Source organism: Doryrhamphus excisus, chromosome 2 (assembly GCF_030265055.1).
Source record: "Doryrhamphus excisus isolate RoL2022-K1 chromosome 2, RoL_Dexc_1.0, whole genome shotgun sequence".
Taxonomy (NCBI): Eukaryota; Metazoa; Chordata; class Actinopteri; order Syngnathiformes; family Syngnathidae; genus Doryrhamphus; species Doryrhamphus excisus.
Window position 1 is genome coordinate 2,954,018 of NC_080467.1, and position 18,461 is coordinate 2,972,478.

Below are 18,461 nucleotides of genomic sequence, written 5' to 3' on the forward strand. Positions count from 1 at the left end.
CGCATATCATAGAAAAAAACATGAAAATTCGTCATGGTGGGAGTTATTATATGTTGCAGCTAAGAGAATTAATGTCCCATTAGAACACATCTGCTTTGTGACAATAAATGATGATTGCTTCACTATGAATATGTTTCGAATATGTAGCGTACTATAATAATAATAATAAGAAATGAGCCCGTTGGATATGTGAACAAATAAGTGGGTTGCAATGGATGAAATGAACTTCAATTCCTCTTTTGTTCGGTTTTTCAAAGACACTAAAGCTTAGTTCTGAACTTGACATCTCATATTTCCCAGCATTATTTCGTCTTTGAAATCATCACGCGTTCCAATGCACCTCGTGAGCAGTTTTTTTTTGCAAGCAAACTCGTGGAGCCACGTGACTCAACCCCCCTTTCTAATAATAATTATTATTTCCTCAACTATCATCAGGAGCATATTTGTCCATCAAAAAGAATGATTCCGTGGCTGTGGTTTTACAGGGGGACGTGCGTGTGTAAACAAACACGCAGAGTGTAACCTATAATTGCTCAATTATGATAATAATATGTCCTCTCGGGTCTCCAGAGACGCACAATGAACACACAAGTCGAGGAGTCAGATGGCATTAGACGCGGGGACTTTGCCAGTAATGGAGGCTTTCTGGTTAAGAGGCAGACTGAAACAGAAGGGTGTCATGTCAGATTAGATTTGTTATTTCCCCCCTCGGTGTTAATGCTTTGAGAGGCCCCCTACTTTGCTTCAGAGCCCATTAGAAAGTGGCGGCCGTGATGCAGCCGTCATTACCGCGCTGTTCCCCCCGCACCGCCGCTTAATCTAATTAGCTGCTTCTTGTATTGATATTCATTAAAAATACATGATTTATCACTAAGATCTCCCAGGGACGACCTGAGCAGCCTTCCCAAGGTGGAAGCCGGCGTTCCACGCCTTCCGTTCATTCGTTTGGATTGCTGCTCTTCCCTGGAATATGGACGATTATATCCATATTTAATATGACACTCCTTTTTACCGCTACATAATAATCATATGAATATTTCTAATAGCTCTGAATTCCTAATTAATAAGTATAAATTTGGAGAAAGTGTATTGATCGTGTCAGGTGTGTTTTTGAAAAACAAATTGGACTTTAAGGAAGTTGTTATGTTTGTCTTTCAAGGGAAAAACTTACGTCATTTTTTGACAGCCTGCTTTTAAAATTCAATATTTTTTATTTGTAGGATTCTGTAATACAAAAACCTATTTGAAGTAATTTGATTATTATTGTGCAGTACAAAAAATCTTAAAAAACAAACGAGTAGCGATAACTTGTACATTCCAATATATTATTAATCATTTTTATTATGATTACAGTATGATTCCTGAAACAAAAAATAAAGCATTTGAATAAAATAACTTGTGTTACGAGGTTATAATATAATAATTCTTAACACAATAATGAACCTATCCACCGTGGATGTCCGGTTGACGCTGCGGGCCCGGGCCGCTTCAACACTTGCAGCTTATGGCCACAAGAGGGCGCCGGAATCCATGTTTGGAGCTGTTAAACGCCACCTCAGCAGGATGCCCACTATTGTCCACTCTGACTTTATCAGCACTTGGAAGGACGTTACATGAGTTCTTCCTCTCTCAGATAAGTCTTTTAGACGCTACGTGGACCTTTTTATTTTCATTCAGAGACCTCATTTGAGAATATAACTGCAAAAATGTTGGACATGCACTAGTCAAATAAAAATATACCCACTTCACTTAAGCCTTATGATTCCAACACCACCGTGTCCAACATCAGCAACGCACTATAAGGTCCCCCCAGACCAGCACTTTGCTGCCTTTATAGACCTCTTACGCATATATCCGCAGCACTGGGCTCCATACTTGCAACACAAAGGTCCCAGGCGTATCATTCGCTCCCGTCATTCATCTTCATAACAACCAGTTAGTGTAAAATTAACAACGACTTAACTAACGGCGGCCATAAACGTGGCGGTGCATTAGAGGCAGATGGATGGTGCTGATGGAGGCTTAATAGGGAGAGCTGGGCCCTTCTCAGGTGATGCTGGGTGACGCCAATGCAAGGCAAACTGCAGGGACTTTTTTTTATTTATTATTTAAACTTGCGTATGGATAGATGGAAGGTTTTTGGGTGAACCTTCATCATGTCAAATGATTTGCATTGTGGCTGTCTCGGTTGTCACGTCCATGTGCACACAAGGTGTGTGTGTGTGTGTGTGTCGCAGGGGGGCGGGGGTCTGGTAATTTGGTCTATAGCTGCGTAATCCTGCCTGATTTCATCTAATACCACCCGGCAGACGCGGCGACGTGCGCGCACATCCCGCGACGTGATAATAGTTGCTTGTAAAAATCCAGCCTGCTCCCGTTTTTGTAAATCTTTTAGGATGGAAATTGACGGTGTGTGTGTGTGTGTGTGTGTGTGTGTGTGTAGATATATGTCTGGAAGTGTGAACATGAAATTCCTCTGCTAAAGCCAAAGACTGGCTGTGACAGGGATTTGAAGCTCTGCATTAGAAATTAAGACGACACCTGAAACACGGGTGGGGAGTAATTTAACATATTGCTTGGAGCTGTTTTTAGAAGCGTGTGTCGTAAAAGAGAACACTTTCGACAGTAAAATATCCCAAGCAGATTAATGATCAACGTATGCGTAAAAAGTACGCATTGTAAAATTGGGGTCCGGTTCTGCAACGAATTGCACGCATTTCACATTGGAATAGTAGCCCATTTTAATGTAGAATAAACACATTCTTCATTTTTAAATATCAATTCAGCACGTTTTTAGCGTGTAGTCTAGTTATTATGACACTGGGGTTCCAAAAAGCCCATAAAAGTCCTTTAAAGCGTGCGAATTTTGGGGGGAGGATTTAAAAACAATCTAAGCAGCGACCCGAGAGACTAAGAAAGAGAAATGAAGGTGTGAAGAAGACGGGGGTGAACGGGGGTGGGGTGTCTAGGAGCTGATTTATATGAGGGGCCCCCTGGTCATTTCCATATATTGAAATGCGCCCCCAGTTACTCACTTTCCCCGGAGCTGTCGTGCATGCAGAGGAAGGCGCGCATGTGACCGTCACCACAAACACACACACACACACACACACATACACACACACATGCACAGCTGGATCATGCACGGACATCAACCAGCAGCGTGCGCGCCTCAGTATTCCAAAGTCTGATTTATGATTGGCGACGAGCTTCCAGTTTCCATATACAGCATATAGAGACACCCCAGGGCGCGCTCCCTGCTTCCCAGCTTTGCATGCTTTGACCAAAGCGTGTGCACGTGAGTGCGTGTGTTTAGGGAGGCAAAAAGACCCCCCACCCCACCCACACACACACACACACACACACAAACTAAACTATAGAGAGGTCACGGTTGAATTTGGACAGTGGAAAAAACGATGCCCCCTTTAAGCGTGGCTACCAATTAGGATGGGTCCTTAAAAAGTATGCCCCCCCCTCATCTTTACGGGTTTGAATGTGTAAAGAACCCCCCCCCCCCCCCCACACACACACAATCATGACAATTTAGGAAATATGATAAAGCCAATGCAACTCCTATAAGAAAGGCTTTAAGTGGATATGGCAGCAAAATATCACATTTTATGCTCATGAAAATAATTAAAAAATATATAAAATATATATTAAAAAGTAAAAAAAAAACCGGAGCCCTTCTTGTTAAAAAAGGAAATAATCTAATATTTTAAAGCGGCACGATAAATAGAAAGGGGGCATTTTAGAGTCTCCAAAGAATCCAAATCAATAACAAATATGACTGAAATCCGGATTCATACACTTCCAATAGTTTCAATGCAATGAACGTGGATCCAGTACATCGCCTGTATGGTTATTGCTGGCGTATAAATCATAAAAATCATAGAAATCATAGAAATACGGCCAAATGAGAATAAATGCAATTTATCTTCCAGCTGATGCGTTCATGAACGCGTTAGAAAGATCATGCACTTTTTCATAACGCGCGGTTACACCTATATGGACGCGCATGCACGCGCCTGCGTCCCGTGCAAGCCATGCAAGCAAGTTCCAACCTGCAAAATATTTCACTCACTGGTCATGCATTTTTCCCCCCTTTGACGTTGAACCTCCTCCTCCACTCCTCTGGCGACTCTCTCTCCTTCTCTGCCCCCCTCTCTCCTCCTCCACCCCCCCATCCTTCTGGCCTGCCTCCCCACACCACCAACACCCCCCAGCCACCCCTCCCTGTATTAAGTGCGCGTCCTCTTCGGTCAGTGCGCGTATCTCCGGCTCTGACAAGCGAGCGCCACTCCAGGCTCCCTCCGCCAACGCCGACGTGGCTCGCTCCATCGCTCCGTCTTCTCCGGGCTTGAGTCGCCGCTTCTGAGCCACTCATCCCGGTGTGCTCCTCTGCAAGAACCGGTGTCTTTCCGCCCAGTGTCTCCTTAGATGATGCACGCTGCATGAGTACGCCTTTGCTGTCTTATATTACCAAACCCCCTTTTATTACAAGAGTATTTACAATCTCTTCCCCCTCCTCTTCTTCTTCTTCTTCTTCTTCTTCACTCTTCCTCCTCCTTCTCCCCTTCACCACCCCCACAACCGACGCACCCTCCCCCGTTCCAGCTCGAACCTGAGGCAAAGCTGAAACTTCTTCCAGCTTGACCGCGTCACAACACACTGGCCCATGTGGCATGTCCATACAAGTGAACAAAAAGTGATTTATGAACATGACCCATACATGAGATGCCATAATAACTCAATAATAAGTCAACTATAACTATATATGAATTATAGCTATGGCGAAATTTGAATATTTCTGATAAGATTGATAGAAATGTAATTCTATTTATATTTTATTATTATGCGTAAAAAGCCACCCAATGTTAACTTGGTGGATTTGGATGTTCGGGGCATTACGCATTCGCCTCAACTCTTTAAGTTTTTCAAGTGTTCGGTGCCAGCGAGACGCGCACGACGCGCGCACGCAGAGGACTCGGTATGTGTGCGTAAAGTATGTGCGGGAGTATCATTCCCGCCCCACTCGGCGGCTCCTCTTGCCCTGTTTCACGTCCACGTCCCCCCACACCCCCGCCCCCTTTCGCTCTCTCTCTCTCTCTCTCTGCATATTGCTTTCATTATACATCTCTCCCCTCTCTCTCTCTCTCTCTCTCTCTCGCTCTCCCTCTCTCTCTCACGCACACACACATCCTTCCAAGTGTGTCTTGTCCGGCCCCCCTGATCTCCGTGTCCATTGGCTTCCACCGGGTCTATTTCTCGTGTGCAGCCCTGCCCCTCCCCTCTTCAATGATCGTCCATTGGTGTTGTTATTGCGTCCCTCCTCCCACTCCCACTCCCACTCGGGTGCCGCGGCCCTGCCCATGTTTTTGTGCGTCGGGTGTCCGTCCACCGCCTGACGTTCAAGTTCGCCGGGAACGTCACGTCCGTGCACTTGAACTTGCACAGCACAGAGGGGGTGGGGGGGTTGAGGGGAGGGGTGGCGGTGGTAGGGGGGGGGGGCGGGGGGCGGCGGAGGGGGGCTTTTGCCATTTTTTTTCCATCTCTCTCCCCTCTCTCCTCTCTCTCCATCCTCACACACTCTCTCTCTTTTCTCCGCTCTTCTTTCTCAAAAAAGCCATGAAGGCGATCCCGCGATCCATCTTCGCCTCCTCGCTATATTTGTAATTTTTTTTTCATGATCTAAATGATTATTTTTGTTGTTGTTCGTGGATGACGAAGGCACCGGATGAAGACATTCTCTTGTCCCACCGGAGTTTCCTATGCGTAACGCCGGCTTTCCCCGATGTGATCCGCACTGAGCGCCGCCGCCAGCCACCATGTCTCGCCGCAAGCAAGGCAAACCTCAGCACTTAAGTAAACGGGATTTCTCGCGTAAGTACCAGAGCCAGAAACACAAACGTCCGTGCACTGAACACCTCGCTCAGCTCACCGACACCGGGGTGTATCCGCTCGGACCCAACTGGACCCGAAAGTGCAACACATTAGCGCGCATAAAAAGCGACAACAAGTTTGTGGCTCTTGTTGCGTATGAGCCACAAACACGATAACGTTTGTTTCCTGCCCCGGTGCCCCCACGGTGGGTCCGGTCAGCGGAGGCGCGCACACGGCGCCTCTGACCCGCAGGAGTCGGCGCACTCTCTTGCATGCACACTTTGGTGGACGGATCCCCTTCCTCTGTGACATTTTCTGTGCGTGTAACTCTTTCTATTTTGGGATGATGTATTATAAACGTTGATTGGAGGTGGAAATTGAGCTTTTGAAATTATAATATTGACATTTAGTTGAGGGACTTTCACGCTTGGAGTTCCAAGACTGCAACATGCTTGTATTTCCTACAATATGTATCTTTTTTAGTACAAAAACAAATGAAGACAAGTCATATATATAGTAGCTGTTTTACATACAAGTCCTCTATTACGCACGACGACGACCTCATGACCACTTCAGCGGTAATTTGTTGTCTTTAATGGCCTTAAATGGGCATTTAATTGTAATATATGACGTGGGGAGGGGGGAAATTAATTTCTTATAGAATTATTACGAGTCATGTTGTATGTCAACGGCTCTCCTAAGAAGTATTAAAAAAACACATATTTTGGGTATTTTTACGCATCAGTGCTTGATTATGTTTTGTCTTGTTGACTGGCTGTCGCTCATTCAGCTGTTAGGTTTTTTTTTGGTGGAGGCGTGTGGGGGGGTGGGGGTGGGGGTGGGGGGGTGCAAGCTGGGTGACAGTCACCATGGCGATAAACTGTCGCTAGGAGGCAGAGCACGATCATAAAAACCCTGCTCATAGCTTGAACTTCATCACTTTCACTGCCGTCGTCCCTTTACATACTCACTGGTGTAGGGGGGGGGTTGAGTTGGGGGGGGTGAGGGGTAGAGGCATTAGAAGCCCCCCCACCCCCACCACCACCACTACCACCACCATTACCATTGCACACATCACTATCATAATGTTTAGATGTTGTTTTGAACATAGTACAGGAATGCATGATAATATGCATTGGCATTGGTTACCATTTAAAACACACCATGATGCTAAAGTTATTATATATTATAGGATTTTTGACAGCATAAGAACGCAAAAATATGGATATACTGCTGTATTATGTAAGAATAAAAAAAAATCATTTGAAAAAGTTACTTTTTCAAGATACTTTTATTTTGCTTGTGTATTGATTTCCAAATACCAGCATACTCTGTGGTGCACTTGCTGTTGTATTCACACACATTACGTAAACCGGACACTTTAAAAATGGCCAATATGATGGATTTACGTCCGGCTTGTGTTGTTACATCTGGCCTGCCTCTGTGTCTGTGTCGCCATCTAAGCTCCTTCATGTAGTTGAGTAACGGGCGCCAGGCTGCTAACCTGAAAGTTAAATCAAAACGGTTGAGGGGATGGAGGGCGGAGGATGATACCGGGGGTTGCAGGGAGTGCTGAATTTATCATGTTATCTTCATGTCCCAGTTTGTGCGCAGATGTGTGCAGGAGTGCAGCGTTCAAGTGATAATTCCTGGAGGGGATGAAGTCCACATAACATAAAACACACACACACACACACATGAAGGCCTGCATTCCTACACACACTCTCCATCCAGACAAAATCTGTACCGTTCACCCAGACGTTGAAAATTAAAATCTATTTTTTGATCCTCAGTGGTTTCAAGTTCATTAAAATGTGAAATTGGGCGGCCGAGTAAAGAAGGTCGACATGCGTTATCCAGCGTCACACTCCTCACCTTCCACTGGAAGATCTCCTTTAAAAGAAGGACACTAAAGGATGCGTCTTGAATTCAGGCAGCCGCTGTGTTTGCACACGTCTCCCCCGTTGCAGGACGGTGCACGTTTGACAAAAGCCTTCTTAAAAGTAGTCTGGTGTCTATCTGGGCGAGAAATGGAGTTGAATGACGCGTTTTGTGTAAGGCGCAGTGCCCCGACACACACTTTGTACACACCTCTAACGTGTTTGTTATGCTTTTTCTGGCAAAATGCAAATAAGCATCAATTCGCTATTATTGGTACATCAACTGTATGCAATGCAACCAATGCAGATATGATAAACTGAGCATCTTTTAAGACTGTTTAGTCGTTCATTATGGGACAGAAGAAGATTACACGTATGAACATTACACTCCATTTTCTGAGAGTAAGACTCACCTTCTAATTTCCTCCCTTTTACTCACTCTGCCTCATTCCTCCCACTCCTATTTCTCTTTCTTTGCCCTTTCTCTTCCTTTCCAGCAGCCGATCCTCTATCCACGGCAGTCGTCTCATCGGAGGAGCTGTCGGAGCGCTGCTCGGAGCACTCGGAGGAGAGCGGCAGCCTCAACGGGCACCGCCCGGGCTCAACCGCAGGCCGGCTGTCCCGGCTGGGTCACGACCCCCACCCCTCGCCGGAGCAGGACCTTCTGACCTGCGGACAGTGCCAGGCCACCTTCCCCCTGGCGGACATCCTGCTCTTTATCGAGCACAAGAGGAAGCGATGCCACGGGCCACCCTGTCTGGCCGTGGGCCGAGGGCTGGACAAGCCCCCCTCCCCGTCCCCGGGCCTGGCCTTGACCCCGTCGCCCGCTTTGAGCTCTCTGCGCAGCCGGAGGCCCGTGGAAGTTGGCATCCAGGCCACGCTGGCAGACGACGACGATGACCGTTTCTCGTCGCCTCGGGGAATCTGCCCCAAACAGGAGCTTCTCCCAGGTAACTTGCTGTCACACCTCCCATGATGCATCACCACTCGCTGGGTTTGCACGCGGTGCCACGGAATAGGAAGCAGCTTTTGTGAGGCCTTTGTAGTGGACACTTAGTTTAGCTTTATGGGTATCAATGAGGAACACAACTCAGGTTTGAATTCTGAATGGACGCCAACATATTTCCTGATGTGTGTGTGTGTGTTGTAGCGTTGCTTCACCTAACTGTGGTGTTAAGGAGACAAGCCCAAACAGGCCTGAAGTCTTGCTTTTCTGCAGATGAGGGTTAGGAGCGACACCGGGAACAATGTGCTTCTGTCTTGTCACATGATCACCCCGATGCGTTTGTGGGCCTCCTGGTCAGTGTGTTTGCGCACGTTTAAGTGTGTATTTACGACTCCTTCAGAGTAGTGCAGCCTCTTCCTGAGTTTGGGCGCGCAGAGTGTGTGTTCTTTTATAAAGTGTGTGTGTGTGTGTGATCGCTTCTCTTTTATGTGGCCCGAGCAGATGTGTCCGCTTGGTGTGGTTTCCCTTCTTCCATCGCCACATCTTACCCAACTAAATGCAGCCCGCCGCTCCCCTTTTACGGCTTTAAACGTCTCCTTCTTCTGCTGCGTACCAAACCTCGTAGGTAAAATAGATTTGTTCTCACTCGTATCTTTTCCTTGCCAGTCAATCAAATCCCAAGCAAGAACGGCAAGGGAAAAGCCAGCCTTCATTGTGCTCCGAGAGGAAAAGTCACTTATATAAAGCATCTTAACACCACTAATTATTTGTTGCGCTGCCATCTTTTCCTCCCTGTGCATTTTAATTAGCAGCAGTTTTTAGCAGCCGCCTGTCTGTACCAAATGAGCCCGTGCAGAAAGAGGATGCAGATGAAATAGAGCAGTGGAAAGACACAATAAAAACACGCACGTTATCATTTTGCTCTTTGAGTGCGTCTCAGGACTCCTAAGTGCTCCAGTTTGTGTCCCATTTAGTCCTTTTGGCGTGTGCGTGTTTGTGTGTGTGTTTGTGTGGAAATAAAACCACAAAGCAGCTGAGTTGAACGCAAAGGAGGAAAATTATTGACAGACAAGTCGCGCGTTTCACCTCTGACCTCTTCTGCATCTTGGTAAATCTATGTCTGAGTGAAAGAGGGTGTGTCTTGGGTGTGTATATTTTCACACACACACACACACACACACACACACACACACACACACACACACATGCACACATGCACACACACTCACCAGCTCAACTGGGTTATTAGAGACATTTACATCATAATGCCGGTGTCTGCCTGCTTCAATAGCGGTGTGTGTGGGAACGTCCTGGTATGAACAGCTGTACACTCAAACGGCTGAAGAAAACAGGATAACTGTGTTGGACTGCAGAAAATATTTTGTATTTTATGCAACAAATCTCCACCGCATGTTCGATATTAAAAAAAAAAAAAAAAGAAGAAGAACACATCTACTCTTATAATAAAAGCCAGTGTTCCCCTTCCTGCCCCGTCGCTTTCATCCTAATTGACCCCAAACTGTCACGGCGAAGTAAATATGTCACCGAAAAAATCCTGCTGTAGCTTCAGCCTTGATTAGGGCCGCCCAACATTCCTAATGACAAAGCAATGAAGAGAGGGGGCGCTTATTTATTCATGCTGACTTGTTGTGTTCAAGCCGCATCTCTACTCATTATATTTCTTCTTACAGCAAATCAAGCCACTCAGACAATAAATGAAGTCTATATTGCTCAAACACATCTTTTTAGTGTTATGGGTGACTATTTAAAATATAGCACTTTTTGTACGAAAATGTGTCAGTTTTACAGCTGCAACAATCAGGCAACAAACTATTTTGGGATTCGAGTCAGTCTTTGTTGATGTAAAAATGTAAATATTCCCCAATTTCAGCCTCTAATATGTGAATATTTTTCTTTTTCTTAGTCATCCATGAAAACAGATGTATTTTTGTGTTTTAGGCAAAAACACATCACACTCGTAGCTTGACTTTGGGAACATTTTTGTGTCTTTTCCGCTACCAAACCAGGGAATCTATGGGATATGGCCTAATCTGACATTTATTTAAAAAAAAACAAAAAACATTAAAAATGTAAAACTTTCTTATGCATTTTAATCCATCCATCCATTGTCTACCTACCATAATGTGGGTGGCCATCGCCAATGCCAATTTGGATATTTTCTGGGTCGGACACCAAAACTTTATTATTACTGAATAGTGCGTTAGCCTACCTGAGTCAACAAGAAGAAGGGAAACCATTCACTTGCACCACAAGTCACATTTATTTATTTTTGGATAGCTTCAATATAACATTGTTATTAAAAAACTAAATTCATTTATTTAATTCAACATATTAAAAAATTGTTGCTCTTGCTTCTTTACTTTAGTTGTATTAAATGTTGAAAAATATGATATAACTCTCATGGAAATGCATTTTAAAATATGAGGCTTTCATGGTTGTTCAAACGTTCCCAACCATAAGTCTAGTGCCTCACCCAGGGTTGTCCAAAGTGAGGCCCCGGGGCCATTTGCAGCCCACAGCTGTTTTTTTATTGGCCCTTGGCACGCTCTAACAAGGAAAACTATGTGGCCCCCAGTCGGAAAGTTTCCCCCCCCCCTCTGGCCTAACCAATTCCTCGATTAATCGAAAGATGAATTGACCAAGAAAACAACCGTTAGCTGCAGCCCTAGCCCAAATATCACATATTATGATTTATTGTCGTAATCATTTAAAAATGTCTGCAGTCATTCCTGGAAATGCGATCCATTATTAAAGCTTAGACTTGCATTTTTTTGGAGCATGTTTTTGTGTTCCGAGTCTGTGCGTGTGATGTGATGGCTCTCCGGCTGCTTGTTGTGAAATGTGTATCTGTGGTCAGAGTGCGACAATGATGCTCCAGCTGCAACGCTCTGAAGAGCACAAAGCGTCCAACTCGTGCTTGGCCGCCGCTATTTGCATATCAAAGAGCTGCGGCCGTGGAGAGGATACATTGCTTGTGCGTCTGTGTGTGTGTGAACTGTATAAGCAAATCAGTGATCAGTGATGCAAAAAACAGCATACCTCCCTATCACCCCCCCCTCACACACACACACATTATGCACTCTCTCTTGCCCATTTATTCTATTAATCCCTGACTGAGATGAAAATTGTGATTATAATCCCTCAGGCGCAGTTCATTCAAAAAAAGCATTACTAATGTCTCAAAAGAAAGGGCTTTGCATGTGTGTGTATGTGTGTGTGTGTGTGTGTGAATGACCACATCTCACCTCAGCATGACTTTGATCGATTATAAAATTCTTTGTTTGATAATTGAATATCATGGATTGATTCGTATGAATATGATTGTAGTCCTAATAAGATAAATAAAAGCATTCCTCAGTAACGACGCGTGTTAATGAGCTGAAATGGAGCCAGAAGAAACAACCGTTCATCCCGTTGACCAATCACGTTATCGGCTGACAAACTGCGCTACCCTATCAATATTAGCTCATTAGCGCAGACATTATTAGTGCTTGCACAGATGAACTCCAAAATGTAGCGAGACCCTCTTCAAACTATCAATGAAATCCATTAGCATGACACTGATAACTTATTCCCATTCCAATCCCGCCAACATGATAATTGTTGCGTGTGATTTATTGTTTAGTAATTATCTCATCATCAAAGCTAATGCAGCTCACCTCAATACATATTAGTTCATCTCCAAGGCCCATTTATTTTCTTGCTTGATGTCAGATCTTATTCTCAACCTCATTCCTCTCTCTCTCTCTCTTTCTCGCCCTCTCTCTCCCCTCGTCTGCCCTGACTCTTACTTTTTTGTTTTTCTTCATTTCATTTTGTTTTTTGACTCGCGCCTTCATCTCTCCCCTCCTTGCGACAAGCACTTGATGTAAATCCTGCACTGCAGACGGAAAATGAAGCCCTTTGCTTGTGTTTGGTGTGCGTCTCTCACGCCGCGGCGAGCCTACAAAGAGATTTCACACACAGGCTGCCATCACTAATCTATTGTTGGCCGCTGTTTCGTTCTTTTCTAACATAAGATTTATTAGCGGGCTCAAGTGCAGCCTTTTGGAGCTTGAATCTTCTCGTGTGGTGACGGACAAACTGTGAAAGGGCTTGGAATGAGCTGGAAATATAGAATGCATGAAATGTGACACATACAAACTGAATGCATATTTGCATTTGAAAATAACATTGGCATTTTCCGGGAAATTCCCGAAAGATGCCCTCGCAGATTGCTGTGGCTCAGACGTGGGTACGATCATCACTGTCACCTGCGGTGCCGTGGAGGATATTGTTTTAATGAAATTCACAGAAAACTATTCAAATGCGAGGGTGATGGGGAGAGAAGGGAGAAATATGGGAGTTTCCCGGTGGGAAGGTTGAAAGGTACGACGGAAAAAGCAGCAACTTGCTGGTGAGGGCAACACATGGACAAATTGTATTGCAATTTATATACATTATATACAGTATTTGTGTTTATCATTGTAATTCCTCAAATGTATGAATTAGAGATGGGCATTATGGAGTAATTTGTCTGAAATTAATAATAGCAAAATTTTCAAAAAAATGTAATAACTAAGCCATATTTCCAAAGACATACCCCCAGGATTTTGACTGCTCTTTCCTAAATGACGCATTTTCTAGCATAAAAACGGCTACATGAAATATAAATATAATGCATTCAAAGATGATATGTAGTATTCTATACTGGTCACTCGGTGTTAGTATTGTTACTGTAATGTTGGAGACACACAAGCACCAGACTTGATAGCCTGAAGAACAATCCTTCATTGCAGGTTTGAATGATTGATCTCACAACAGGCACAATAATCCCGAAGACAGGCTACCTTTTAGCTTTAGCTTGGTTTTATTTATGTATTAAATGTTGTATTTTGTTGTTTTGGAGTGTAAAGGCGACTATAGGGTTGTTATTTTATGTCTTGAAGGCTTCAAAAAGAGTTCAAAAAAGAGTTAAATAATAATAATAATAATAATATATATGTAATAATGTTAAAAAGTTGTGTTGTAACTATAAAAATATTCTATTTATAAAGAAGTACCGTATTTTCTGGACTATAAATCGCTCCGGAATATAAGTCGCACAAGGCCTGTAATGCATAATAAGGTAGAAAAATAACATACAGAAGGAGTATAACTCTATATATACTGGAGTATAAGTCACATTTTTTGCGGGTAATTTATTTTCAAAACTACTTGACCAAAACAGACATTACGTCCTCTTGGAAGGCAAGTTCTAACAATAAAAGAATAGAGAACAGGCTGAATAGGTGTAAGATATGCTAACACAATGCTTATTCAGCTACACAAAAAATAAACATAAACAGAAAAGGCGTCCGGTGTTTATGTAACATTAACAGTTTTTTCAATCATAAGTCGCTCTGGAGTATAAGTCGCAGGAACAGCCAACCTATGAAAAAAAGTGCGACTTATAGTCCGGAAAATACGGTAATCAGACTTTATTATGGTCGGGTCTGGAGCAAGGGATTACGTTTTACTCCAAGACACAACTTTCGGACCTTTTCTGTGTGGCGTTTGAATGTTCGTTCCTTCCACTATGTCAACCTTCACATTGATCATAGTACCGAGAGAAGATCTGGGTGCTACAGGGTTGCTGCCCACAACTCCTGGGCGATTATATGAATGCATATGTGATATTATAAGCTCTTTGAAGTATTAACAGTATTCCGAGGTGACGCTTAAAACAAGGTGATGACATCGTTTGCAGCCATGTTCGCTCCATCTGTGACAAGTAATCCGTAATAAAATCCGAAGACAAAAAAAACACATAGTAGCAATAAAAAAAGTCTGAAAAGAATGACATCGCCGCACTCTTTGATTGACAGCTGATCCCTGAGACGACATACCACAGATGGAGAGCGGTTGGTGGACCACAGCAGACCTCCCGCATATAAAACAATGACAAACACAGATAGATATGATGCTAGTCGGCGGTATTTACCCTGGCGTCTGCGACTACTCCAGCACGCTACTCGGCATTGCACTGATGAGGATTGTTTATTGATCTGATTCCTTTGTGTTTATCTAAGCAATTCGGTGTCCACGCTACATTTACTCCTCGTGGCGAGAGGGAAAAGCGTCTGTTTTTGGCTCACTTGCTGCTCACTGGGTGTGTTTATTTCCACACTCACACACACACACACACACTCATATATATATACACACTCCGCACACTCAGACTGCTCACGGGTTGCACATGTTACTCTCTTATTATCTTGAAGGCTTCATAAAAGTGTTTATACGCTACAAAGTTTATTTATATATGCCACTGGATTACAGAGCACTCGTGCACACGCACACACATGCACTTATCAACGCCTCCCTTATTATGACCCACGCTGTCTGAATACCAGAGTGTGTATGATTGTCAATATGAACACAGCAGATCCTTTGCGAGATTGAATGTGTGTGTGTGTATATGAGAGTGATGCGTTTACTGACCTGTATAAATGACGCGGACACACCTTGTGAGACAGAGTGAGTTGGGTTTGATCTTTTACTGTGGCATCGTGCGTGTGTTCTGTTGGTCTCCCATCTTCCCATCTGCACTCCACGTCCTTCTCAGCGGTAAATGAAAAGTGCGTAAATTGCCATAAAAAGTCGGATCCATCTTTACAGCGCCATAACAATATCGACTTAGACCAGGGGTGGGCAAACTTTTTGACTCGCGGGCCGCATTGATATAACAAAATTTCCGGGGGAGGGGGGCAGACTATATATTTTACACGTAACAGTCCACCTGGTATTATTGTATCTGTAAAATTGTCATGCAATCTGCTATTATTATTTATTATTTATTATTTTATATTTATATTTAAATATTTTAAAAATAATAACATATTATAATAATTAAAATAAAATAAAAAGAATAATTATTATATTATTATTATGTAAAATATGCAAATATAACAATATTATTATATATAATTAATATAATAATTAGCATTAATATAATAAATATAATAATCATAATAGTTATAATAATAATATAATAATAATTATTTTTATTTTTATTATTATTATGTGCTTGTGTCTCTTTTTTCAGGAGCACTTTGTAAACAACAGACCATGTCAAACAACGAAATTGATACAACCATCAAAAGGTTGGCTCAGGCCATGAAGCCAGGTTGTATGTTAAGTTTAAATTAAATACTTTTGAAAGATTGGGCGGGCCGTATTCAAACACTTGGTGGGCCGGATGTGGCCCCCGGGCCGTAGTTTGCCCACCCCTGACTTAGACGCATGTTCGACCCTCATTGCAAAGTTTAGAAGTTTGGAAACTTCTGTTACTGTTTTTTTTTTTTAATGGTTTGTACACGGAAATGAAAAGATCGTTTGCAGCAACTCACCGCAACAATCTGGATATGATTTCTATGATTTACTAGTTAATTTACTATTGATTTACTAATTTTTACGAGTTATCATTACAGATTGTGAAATTGGGTACATTATTATAAACTGTTATCCACAGCAATCCCTCATTTATCACAGTTAATTTGTTCTGCGATAAGTGAAGTAGGATTCCTTATTTGTAAAAAGAATATTTTTGTACTTACAGCAAAGTACTTACAGTTTATGATTTTCTAAATCAAGTTTCTAACATTGTTAGAAACATAACATTCATTCATTCATTCATTTTCTAACGCTTATCCTCACGAGGGTGCTGGAGCCTATCCCAGCTGTCTTCGGGCGAGAGGCGGGGTACACCCTGGACTGGTGGCCAGCCAATCACAGGGCACATATAGACAAACAACCATTCACACTCACATTCATACCTATGGACAATTTGGAGTCGCTAACTAACCTAGCATGTTTTTGGAATGTGGGAGGAAACCGGAGTCCTCGGAGAAAACTCCACACAGAGATGGCCGAGGGCGGAATTGAACTCAGGTCTCCTAGCTGTGAGGCTTGTACGCTAACCACTCAACCACCATGCAGCCTTGAGATAATACAAACCTGGAATACTACATAATGGCTTCTATTTTTAGGCTTGAAAATACTTAATTAAGTCATAAAAATCTTGAATATGCATATTTCCTGACTAATAAAAGGCTATATTCAACTATGAAACAGGATGATTTATTAAGTATTATATTTTGGAAACAGTGACAATCTGGATGTTGCTTCAGTCGCCACTGTTCACTGCAATGACACAGGGAGTTAAATAGCTAGTCAACAAGAGGAGTGTTTTTGATAGAGAACTGAATTGTGAAACGTCAACCAACATTTCCAGTAAGACCAGTCAATATTCCCATCACATGTGAAGCAGCGAGAGCATAGCAGTTCCGTTGTGATATTTATTCGTGGAAATCCACCGATAATATAAAAATGTACAAACTGGCACCGTGTCATAAGCATCGGCAAATGACAGGGTTTTTTTTTTTCCACTCATAAACACATATGCATAAGGGACCCTACCCCCCCGCCCCCGAAACGCACACATACACACATACACAAACTGCCACCAGCAGCAGCACTGACTTTTCCAGATAATTTGCGGACGCTCATTTGAATTTTAAGCGCTACTTTAATCTTCAAAGCTCAAATAGCTTTATGAATATGCATGCAGTGGGCAGACTTTAGTTCATTACCTAGTTGTAAATTCTAATGACCATTAGTTCCTCACAGTAATTGCCAATTGTTTTGCATTTTTGATTGGCCTATTACCATGCGCATTCGCCGTGCACATCAGCCACGCTTGTCAGAGCCCGCATGTCAGGGGGTGTTTTCATGCTTGTGTGTGTGTTGTGTATTTTTGTGCCTAGGGTAAGATGTGTGTGAGAAAGCCATGGATGTGTTTTTTTTTTTTTTGTAGGCTAATATAAATGAAAGTTGCATTATTTTTAATTGTGATGATTTAGAGCAGAGCCAGAGATTGGACGTATTTAATTTACATGATGTCTCGCCTGTTCCCTCATTACAGCGCTTGTCTTACACACACACACACACACACTCACATACACACAAAATATAGACAACAAACCATCTGGCTGGGTCCTATATGGGTCAGCTGACATGGTAAAATGATTTCTCAATGCCCATCTCGCTCTCGCTCTCTCTCTGTCAGCCCATTCATTTTACATGTCAGCTGTCTTTTTTTACTTTTTTTCCATAAACATTTCAACGAGCTCGCTTTTTTACTCAATTTTGCAAATCCCGGTTGTTTTTTTTCTGTAAATGTTGATGTGCGGTTATTAATGAGCGAATATATACACGTAGCTTACGGGTATAATCCTTAAAAACAGTCAATAAAATAAAATCAAAAATCAAATCAAGCCCGAATCATGAACTTTTCTTTGTTGCTTCATCTTGCCATCCCTACGTTCTAGTTACACTTCTTCCCAGTGTGTATACAATCAGGGGTGGGGCTCCAAATACCGACCCCCGTATGTACGTTGGACTTTTAATGACTTTAGAAAAACGGTTTTATTTACTGCTTTAATTTGATTATTTTGTTTATGATAAAAAACTTGCTGGACAAATTGTATTGCAATTTATATACAGTATTTGTGTTTATTATTGTAATTCCTCAAATGTGTGAATTAGAGATGGAAATTATGGAGTAATTTGTCTGAAATTAATAATATCAAATATTTCCAAAGACATACCCGCAGGATTTTGACTGCTCTTTCCTAAATGAAGCATTTTCTAGCATAAAAACAGCTACATGAAATATAAATATAAATATAAATATAATGCACTGAGAAGAC

The 18,461-nt window shown here is 42.7% G+C and overlaps 1 protein-coding gene across 2 annotated transcripts in view; it reads left to right on the top strand.

Annotated features, from left to right (window-relative positions):
- Positions 1-5,517: 5,517 nt before the first annotated feature.
- Positions 5,518-18,461, top strand: part of bcl11aa (BCL11 transcription factor A a) — a 50,917-nt gene continuing 37,973 nt past the window's right edge. Inside the window, exons 1-2 of one of the 2 annotated variants that reach the window (XM_058056007.1) lie at positions 5,518-5,883; positions 8,261-8,713. In XM_058056007.1, the coding sequence (XP_057911990.1) occupies positions 5,829-5,883; positions 8,261-8,713 (508 nt within the window). In that variant the 5' untranslated portion in view covers positions 5,518-5,828. The remainder of the gene's footprint in view (positions 5,884-8,260; positions 8,714-18,461) is intronic. The other variant, XM_058056016.1, reaches the window with a different exon arrangement.